The sequence below is a fragment of the Lactuca serriola genome, chromosome 1, assembly GCF_051521515.1.
Source record: "Lactuca serriola cultivar US96UC23 chromosome 1, Lser_US96UC23_V15, whole genome shotgun sequence".
Classification (NCBI taxonomy): domain Eukaryota; kingdom Viridiplantae; phylum Streptophyta; class Magnoliopsida; order Asterales; family Asteraceae; genus Lactuca; species Lactuca serriola.
The window spans coordinates 191,083,717-191,094,204 of record NC_136408.1 but is presented as its reverse complement, the minus strand read 5'-3'; the positions used below and the strand labels follow the sequence as shown (position 1 = coordinate 191,094,204).

General features: G+C 43.3%; 1 protein-coding gene across 1 annotated transcript; it reads right to left on the bottom strand.

Moving 5' to 3' along the window:
- Positions 1–359: 359 nt before the first annotated feature.
- Positions 360–1,334, bottom strand: LOC145064703 (zinc finger BED domain-containing protein RICESLEEPER 2-like). Its single transcript, XM_079012103.1, has 2 exons — positions 608–1,334; positions 360–529 (listed from the first exon to the last, which is right to left on the bottom strand). The coding sequence occupies exons 1-2, from the start codon at positions 1,332–1,334 to the stop codon at positions 360–362; spliced, it is 897 nt and encodes a 298-aa protein (XP_078868229.1).
- Between the last annotated feature and the right edge of the window lie 9,154 nt (positions 1,335–10,488).

The window sequence follows — 10,488 nt, the reverse complement described above, 5'->3', positions numbered from 1 at the left end:
ATAATCAAATTCAACAGAACAACAATATACCTCGGTCTCTTCAGAACAAGTTGTTGTATAAAATTAATATTATTAATATGCAAAAAAGATTCACAACTTCATATAATTAATATAAATAGTATACTACCTCGAATTTCATTCAACAACCAACTTTGAGCACACATTAAAGCCTCCAATGTCTTTGGATGAAGTCGACTACGATGAGGACTTACTAACCTTCCACTAGTGCTAAAAGTTGATTTCGAGGCAACAGTGGAAACAAGAATAGCTAATATATCTTTAGTTATCCTTTGTTGTGTCGCGTACTTAATCCCATTTGTTTTCCACCACGCCAACAAATCAAGTTCCATGTATTTAGGCTATAATTTCTCCTTCATGTAGTTATCCAACTCACTCATACCTCCTGATTCATCATCATCTCTATTAATAGAAGCAATATCCGATAAGAGCTTTTTGAATCCAACACGATGACCGGAAGAGATACTAGAAACAAATGAAGATGAACCGGGAACTGAACCACCATAAACACCTAATGTTTAGTATAAAAATGTTAATAATTTAAGATAATGTTCTATTTATTATATAAACAATAAGAAGGATACAATACCTTCACTCATCCTTTTTTTAGATGCATTACTTGACTCGTACTCTTGAAACAACGTTTTGACAAACCCCCCCAAATTTTGAAATTCAATCTTTGCTTTTTCTTCTCCATAAAGCATAGGCAAAAGTAACTCCACAAACTTTAACTTGTATCGTGGATCTAAAACCGTTGCCATTCCCATTATCCCATGAATTACAGACCAATACTTATTGAACTTAGAAACCATTTGGTCAGCCATCTCCCTGATCTCCTCAATAGATTCCGTCCACTCACGTAAAGAATAACCAATCTCACATATCAAAGGAAAAAAAAAAACAATAGTTGTAGGATACTTTGAACCAGAGAACATAATAGTCACCTCATAAAAAAGTTGTAATCTTTCACAAATCTCACTAGCCAACTCCCAATCCTGGTCTATAGGAAAACATGTATACTTCGGTTCTCTTGTCTTTACCCGGTCAAAAACCTCTTTGTAGCTTATAGCAACACTCAACATCAAGAATGCAAAGCTCCACCGCGTCTTGCAGTCAAGTATCAACTTCTTTGAGTATGGTATTCCTAACTGTTTTGCTGCTGTCACAAAATTTTGTTCCCTCTTTGGTGATGCAGACCAAAATGCAACACTCTCTCTGATTCTCTCGATCTCAAATTTAATGAGAGATAAGCCATCTTGGACAATAAGATTGAGAATATGTGCGCAACAATGCATATGAAACAAATCACCATTCATCATTAGTGATTTTAGAGGAAGTTTCTATAATAATATCTTGATAATTCTATCATTTGTGGTGCAATTATCCACAGTAAGAGTTGACACTTTCCTATCAAGATTCCAATCACACAAAGTAACATAAAGTATGTTGGCAAGAACATCAAATGTATGCGGACCAGGCACGTAAATAAACTTATTTAAGAATATATATATATATATATATATATATATATATATATATATATATATGTATGTATCTATATATATATATATGTGTGTGTGTGTGTGTGTGTTAATATTAACATATAAATATAAAATGTAGTTATATAAGTATAATATACCTCATAATTCTGCTTTGCAAGTTCCAGTTTTGATCTACAAAATGTATTGTGAGTGCCATAAACCCTTTTTTTATGATTAGATGTCCACATATAGGTAGTAACTGCAATTTTGCTTTTGTTCTTTGCTAACAAACTCATAGTTTTATCCCTTTCATAATCATAAATACTTTTGATGTCGCCCTTGATGGTGTTTCGAAAAGGAACCTTAAACAAAGGTTGAAGACCTCCCACAAACTTCCTAAATCCATGATTCTCTACAATTGAAAGCGTATACTCATGCACAATAATCATTTCAGCCAGATCCTTCCTTGAAGTATCAACATTAAATGTATAATTTGAAACATGCGTTGTACTACCATCTACTTTCTTTTTTTCTTCCACCAAGATAAATTAGAAAATATCTGTAAAAGGTTTGTGTATACAACGCTTATAATGTGCAAGTAAATGTTTTGTGCCGTTCTTGCTATCTGCACCCAACACTTTAGACCAATATTTACATCTTGCTTTAATTTCACCATTCAATTTAAATTTTATAAAATGATGCCATGCCGGTGAACGTGTTGCCCTTTTCGAACCAACCACTTCATCTCCATCTTCATCAAAAATTGTATCATTAGTATTTGTCCCGTCTTGTTGATCCACATAATCAGTATTTTGTTGATTAGAACCTGAACCTCCCACATCTTGACTACTTGTAGTTGGAGCATGATTTTAGCTGTTTGAATTCATATTTCTTGAAAAATAAAAACCAATGTCATATCATACTCAACAAATCTGTCTAAATGGATTAGAAATCAGAAATCAACTCAAATCAGATTCACTCAACAAATCACTCTAAATAGATTAGAAATCAAAAATCAACTCAAATCAGATTCACTCAACAAATCTGTAATAAATTATAAATCAGAACAGATCAGATTCACTCAACAGATTAGTCTAAACAGATCAAAAACATATTAGAAATCAGAAACCATATATTCAACTCAAACCAATGTCATATCAGAGTATGAGACTCAACAAATATTATGTTCATTTAAAAAGAAATCAACTAATATATGCATTTGAATATCAGAAATCAGATTATCGGTACAAATCAGCTCAATTCATCATTATCCAAACTCAATACAAAAATCATATTTGAAATCCAAAATCAATTCATCATAAACAGACAACTGGATTCGAAATCATCAAGTTCAGTTAAGCATTATTTTTACCTGGATTCTCCAACGATTGCCTATCCTCTAGTGATTCTCCAATGAGACAACGACAGGGAGAGGCAGGGAGGGGTGAATGGTGATACCGTGCTAGACGACTAGACGAGTGAAACTGTGAAACCGATGAGGACGAGCTTCGAGTCTTCGATGAACGGAACTTCAGGAGTCAGGACGTTGCTTGCTCTTCTTGTTGGATGATGCTAATGGACAAATGACGATGTTCGCAATAACTTCCTATTGATCGACGATGGCCTACTCGATCAAAATGAATGATGAATTTGAAAACGATCCACCGATCATCAGACGATAGCTGAAAAAGTGAACATTTGATTTTTTCGATTTGAAATAATGAATTCGGATGGAACTAGAAGAGATGAAGCATGAATACAAATTTTAGGGTTAGTCTTCTCTTCCAGGGCAAAAGTGTAATTTCATATATATATATATATATATATATATATATATATATATATATATATATATATATATATATATATATATATATATGGGGCGGGGCGGGTCAGGGTAGGCACTCCCCACTCCCTGCCCCGAACCCGAAAAAATACCCGATAAGGACCTGATACCCGATAAGAGTGACCCGACCCAGCCCAAAAACTTTGGGAATCGGGTTTCCCTGTCGGTTTCGGGTTTTTTTGCCATCCCTAATGGAAATCCACTGTACATCATGAATTGTTGAGCATAATACGTGTTGTTGTGATCTCATTTGCATGCTTTTCTACAATTGTGAGCTCGATCTCGTCTGTTATAGAATATGCAGATTCGAACCATATGACTGTTGTATATTGGGATTGAGTTGATGTGTCGATGATAAGTGAGGATTAGACTCATGCGTCGATATTATGTAAAGGTTGAACCCTTACGATGGTGACACTTGGGGAATGGATCCATGTAGATGTTGGATGTAGGGATTGAACATCGGTGGTTGTTGTGCGAAGAGTGGAATATGTGACAAGGCCGCTGTGGGAGAGAATTTATTGCTCGACATTGGGTGTTGTGCGGAGGAAAGTGTGATTTTTAGGGACCATGTCTTCATCCCCTTTTTTTGCAACATCAATTGCGATTGAGAAGTCAGTAGTTGTGACTGTTGAGTCATCATTATCAGTGGCGATGTGGTCATGGCTATGATAGGATGCTCTACGGTGATGAGCAGCGATTTTCCTAAGTTGGCTATTGACGCCATTGTGGTGTCCACTGTGAGTACTGGTGGTGAGTCTGCGGCTGGTGTTTGGATGGAGGCATGTCCTTCTTATGCAGATGTGTGTGTGTCATCGAGCAAAAACATCGATCTGAGTGGACTTGTCTCACCTCATGCGAGTGCCACATGCTCTTATCCTATCATTGTCGACGTTTAGTGTTTTATGAAGGCTGTGTAACTCAGAGTACAGACCTAGATGGCGCCAGATGTTGTGATATGTTCTCCAAGCTTAAAGTCGTCCCGATGTGGTTCTGTATGGGTTAAGCCTTGTAATCACAACAATCAAAAAGCAACGTCAGTCGACGTCCGGGAGGTAGTCCCGAAACGAAGCCCCGAGGGTCTAGGTAGTATAAGTGTGTATGTGGAAAGCGGAGATTAGGGTTTTGGATAGGAGGCAATCCATTTCTCAAGAGGAAAAGGATTCCTTTTATACATGTCCTCTTCTGAGCATGATCCCAACAGTATCCCTAGTCACGTCTAGGCCGGCAGGACGTAGAGGAGTCCCGTTGGTGGATCATGCACCACTAGCGATCATCTGTTATTGGTGCAGACGAGACAGAGGACAGTACTCTAAGCACTACACTTGTCGCTCTAGGAAGTGACCAACTGTGTTTTGGCTTATTATAGACCATAGATTATCGTCTGGAAATGAACCTGGGCACGAGATAGCCAAGTACCAAGGTCCTAGTGTGAGACCACCAGTGCAAGGGCCCAGGTCAAGCACCTAGGCAGGGTAGCGACCGTTAACTAGGTCATCCTAAAGATGGTGGTTTTGTTATCTTTAATGTATTACTATAGGGATACGCTAGAAGTGGATGACATCTATTGTGTAGTCATAAGGACAATTCTAGACCAATGGATGGAAATAATGAATGGTTACGATTTGAGGATCAATGATATTACGATGGAATAACATGTACTGTATAATCACATAAATTTCATTGAAATGTTATTTCTATCAATTAAAGTGCATTTAGAAAGGGAAATTTTGGATTGTAAAGGATAATTATGTAACATCCCGGAATAGCAAGAGTAAAGTTGAAGGGCTAAAAGAGTAAAATAGGAAAGATAGACTCGGCGAGTCCATAGGTGGACTCGGCAAGTAGAGTCGCGACTTGGTCGCGTGTTAAGTGGCCAACTCGGTGAGTCAATGTATTGGACTCGACGAGTAGGCGCTGAATGGAGAAAACCCTAAATCCGGAAGTTGAGCCCTATATAAGGAACATTATGTTTCCTCCCCAGCCTCTTTATCACCCCTTGAGTCCCAGAAACCCTAATTTCGTGAAGAAACCCCATTGTTGAGTGAATTGGAGCTTGGAGAAGTGGTTGTTGAAGAGATTTTGAAGAAGAAGAGGCTTGGAGCAAGGGGCTTTGCTTGGATTCGAGTTCCATTGCAGTTGGGGCGTTCTTTTGAGGTAATATCTCGTCCTTGGGTTGTTACTCTTATAGATTCATCATTTTGGGGTTTGTGGGGAGCTTATCTTGGTATGTTTTGGAGTTTGGAAGTTAGATCTGAGGTTGCTACCTCAGATCTGGAGTAGTGATGGTCCTAATGTGCATAAAGTCCCTGTGTTCAAGTGTGTAGTGAAGCTATCATGTTCCAAACCCTAGCCCTAAAGTGTTAAAGGCCTAGATCTCTTTGGATTCACGTAAAGTTTGCCACTTTACGTGATGGATGGGTTGTAGGAGGCTAGATCTATGTTTTGGATCAATTGCATGGCTTGGAATGCTTCTGTATGGATTCAGACCGGTGGTACTCGGCGAGTCACATGGGTGGACTCGACGAGTTGCTTGAAGATGAGCTGGAACTCGACGAGTTGGAAGAACAACTCGGCGAGTTGGATGAAGATGGCCTGGAACTCGGCGAGTTGTATGAACAACTCGGCGAGTAGGTTGAAGATAGCCTGAGACTCGGCGAGTCTGTTCTTGGACTCGGCGAGTCTTGTCGAAGAGTCCCAATATTTTCTGGTCGAGTCGAGAATCGGTGAGTCAAGGGATGACTCGGTGAATTGTGTGCGAGTGGACTCAGAGTTGTTGGACTCGACGAGTCTCGGGGTGACTCGGCGAGTTAGGTCGCGGATTGAGGGAAGTTCTGAGTATGGGGACTCGGCGAGTCATCGGGTTGACTCGGCGAGTAGAGTCAGTCAGGGGTTGACTTGACCTTTTCCAAAGGTTGACCAGTTGTCTTTCAGGGGTATTTTGGTAATTAAGGGTATTTATTGAGTTGAGTGTGTTGGTGTTCAGTGGAGGAGCTCGTGTCGGAGCTTGGAGCAGCGGGATCTTATCCTTTCAGCAGGCAGTTTCGAGGTGAGTTATCCTCACTATATCAACAGGGTCTAAGGCACCAAGGCCAACCCTTATCGGATTGAGATCTGGGTAGTTGTTGTTATGTTGTTGTTGTGATATGTTGCATCCTAAGAGCTAGGATGGTATATGTTAGAGACCTGATTGAGATCGGTATCCTGAGAGATAGGGAGATGCTATGCTAGTGACCTGTTAGGTCGGTATCCTGGTTAGGATGATGATATGTTATGTGATCTGTTTGATCTGCTTGTTGACTGTGAATTGCTATATGATCGTATGTATATGTGCACATGGTTGTTTGGACTGGAGTTGGGTTGAGGCGGGTCCTGCTTTGTGCTGTAGGCCAAGATACCCAGGGCGGACCGGTTGTTCCGAAGGCCCAGCGAGTGGTCCGGATAGGCTGTAGGCCCCAAGAGGGCGGACCAGACGTGCCGAGGCTCGGAGAGTGGACCAGGCAGACTGAAGGCCCGGTGTGGGCGGACCAGTCATACTGCAGACTCAGAGGGTGGACCAGGTGGACTGTAGGCCGGTGCGGCGGACCAGTCACACAGTAGACCCGAAGTGCATGGTTGTTCTGTGATCTGATATGTTGTGGCATATTATGCGTGTATGGTGTATGTGGTTGGTTTTTGGGGATATCTCACTAAGATTTCGGGCTTACAGTTGTGGTTTTATGTTTTTCAGGTTCTTCAGGAGACCGTGGCAAGGCGAAGGCGTGATCGTATCACTCCTCATGATTTTGTAGTAATGTGATTCTGGGAATACGTTAAATGGTTTTGTATTGAAAACCTTTTTGTAAAGATTTAATGGAATCGAGCTGTTTTTGAAAAATTTAAAATTGGTTGTATTTTTCGGTCGTTACAAGTTGGTATCAGAGCCTTGGTTTGAGTGAATTGGAGGAACATTCGTGTGACTCCAGTCTCAAATCGAGGAGAGTTTTCAAAAGAGTATTTAAAATGGTTTTCAAAATGAGTAAGGGAGGACATGGGGGTACGATCAGCCGGAGCCAGTAAGTAACCCCAAAATACCATACATGTTATTTGTTGTTGAGCTTGATAGAACAGCATGCTAGTGATAGGCTAGGGATCTTCAGGATTTCATGATAATGTTGCCTGATTTGTGATGCCTGTAGCCTAGGGTCCCTTATGGGAGATTTTCAGTGTTCCTCTAGTGGTGAGGGTTGAGCGTTGTTATGCATGTTTCTCTAGGGTGTTGTGGTAGTACTTCATACAAATATGGGTAGGTGTGGAAGGTAGTATGGGCCCGTACTACTGAAAGCATAGGACCAATACGCGTATCAGGGAAACCATGATCTATAGGGTGGGTTGAGAGAGTTGGATCCCAGGTTAGTGGGAAGAGTCTGAGATTTTGTGTGGTATTTTTCAGTATGGAGATTCCAAGGCATGATGAGAGTGGATCTGGATCAGGATCGGGAGCAGGAGAGAGAGTTCCGGGCGGATCGGTACCGCCTGAGGTTATCGGTCAGATGAGCACGTGTGAGTTGGATGCGAGGATTCGTGAGATCCTGCGTGATGAGATTGTTGAGTTGTTCCGGGCTGAGTTGCCGAAGTTTTTTAGGTCGATCAAGACCGCCATGGTTGAGTATTTTGATGAGCGTTATGCGGCTCTCGCAGAGACGGCTGCCGCCGCGGCTACAGCGGTTGTAGCGGCGGCAGGGGGAGGAGCTGGTCAGGGCTTTCAGTATCGGGACTTCGATAATACGAAGCCTCCCACCTTCGATGGAGTTTAGGACCCGATTGTTGCTATGAGGTGGTTATCAGACATGGAGGGGTGTTTCTTCACGTGTTCATGCCCTGCTGATCAGAGGGTGAGGTGTGCTCTGAACCTGTTGAGGCTCGGGGTGAAGGATTGGTGGAGATTGACCACGAGGTCATATTCGGATGCGCAGAGGGCTGCGGTTTCATGGGATCAGTTCAGGGAGATGTTCAGTACTCGTTATGTTCCGCAAGTTGAGAGGGAGAGATTGGCTCAGGAGTTCCTTGAGCTGAAGCAGGGTTCGGAGTCGGTGACTGAGATCACCAGGATGTTCACTGAAAGGTCGATGTTTTGCCCAGAGTTCGCTTCGGAGCAGGCTCAGATGTCTCGATATCTGAGCATGCTCAAGAGGGACATCAGACAGTTTGTGTCTGCCCAAAGGTGCGAGACCTTGTTGGAGTTGCAGGAGGCCACTAGGCGGCGTGAGTTAGAGATTGAGTTGCAGTTGCGTGAGTTGAGGCAGGCTCCGGTGCAGTCGCAGCCGGCGCCGAAACGGTCCAAGACCGTTGATATTAGAGTGGGAGATCTGAGCAGCCACACTTGTGGGAAGTATGGGATGGGTCACACCGGAGTTTGTAGGTCCGGTGGTGCATGCCACAAGTGGGGAAAAGAGGGGCACTATGCGAGGGATTGTCGGCAGTCAGCGCCGGTTCGGAATTTGAGGATCTGTTATCATTGTCATCAGATTGGAGACTTGAGGGTCAACTGTCCACAGCTTGCTGCAGGACCGATGCAGGCTCCAGCACTGGCCACTTTGAGGATTACAGGTGGAGGTCAGGGTGGAACGGAGCCCCCCAGGGCTCAGGGTCGTGCTTATCAGCTTGTGGCAGAGGAGGTCAGAGCATTGCCGGATGCAGCTGCGGGTATGTTTCTTTCTTGATATCTTGTTATCTTGTGATTATTGTGGTGTATTGTTTACGTGCTGGTATTTTGTTTGGTTTTCGATGTGGTATTCGTCGTTTTGAGGGTTGCGGTTTGGTTATGGGTTATTTTTTGGGAATTTCGTTGGTTATCATCCATGAGAGTTATTAGTGGGAACCTGGCATTGGTTTGAAGGCTGGGTAGCATCTGCTTTCTGAGGAGTGGTTAGGTGCAGATTGAATTTCTTTCGAGCGGGATAATCAGTGTTGAAGTGGGATCTTGTTAAGGTTATTTATGCTTGTGGGAAGCAGTCCGCATGTAAGTGTTTTCTTTGTGCAGAGTTGTTCTGGGAGGTCGGTGATGGCGACTGATGGTTGTTAATCAGTGCTACAAGTGGGGGAGAATTGGAGAATTCTCCGGGAGATCGATGAGTATTTGAGGGTGCTTAGCTGTGGGATTCAGCAGTGTTCTGTCAGCCCAGAGTATAGGCTGATAGGAGCAAGTGTCGGGCATGCGGGGCGGGATACAGACCTAGGGCATTTGATTGTGGAGGGCCTGGGAGCAGGCCGGGATCGAGCATTTGTGATTGAGACGGAGTTTGGAACCCTTAAAGGGCTAGAACAGTGCGCATAGGAGGATTTCCGGGAGTAATAGATCAGAATGATGAGTGCTAGTTGAGCGGTCCGGATAGACTGAAGGCCGGTAGGCGTACCAGTCAGGCCGAAGGCTCGGAGAACGGTCCAGCCAAACTGAAGGCACTGAGAGCGGTCCAGATTGGCTGAAGGTTCTGAGAGTGGTCCAGATTGGCTGAAGGCCGGTGAGGCGGTCCAGTCATGCTGAAGACTCTGCAGGTATTGTTGGATCGGTTCGAGGATATGGATTGTGTATGTTGCAGTGTGATTGCATTAGAAGGTCTGGCCCCGGGTAGTGATCTTGATTAGTTGAGATAGTGCATGGGCTTAAGGGTCCCTGCGATGAGAGTCATAGTATGTGTGTTGGATGGATAGCGGATACGCTATAAAAGGGTGGTGTAGCGTTGGGCGAGCACCGTGACACTTGTCGGAGTGACAATGTGGCCAAGTGGATTCCTTGGTAAGGAAAAGAGAGAGGTGTGTAACTCCGAGAGGGAGTGCAAGTTCACAGAAGTGAAAGCGGCAGAGCAGAGTTATGGTTAGAGTAATTCGGGTATGGTTATCGAGCAGCGTGTTTGCGGCAGTGGAATAGAAGCTCATCCGGTTTGGGATGTCTGCTGAGGTCGCGGAGGGAATTCCGCAGGTGTAGAGCCAAGAGGCTCGGAAGGGATGTAGGGAGAGAGTCTTGGGCTCTCAGTGTGATTCTGATCAGGGTATTGGGTATGTATTAGTGGTTCATCCTGGGGGATGTTTGAGGATATCATCAGTGTATCGGGTTTTCCCAACCTGAGGGTGCTAGAGCTAGTTCAGTATGTGTATGTGATTGCA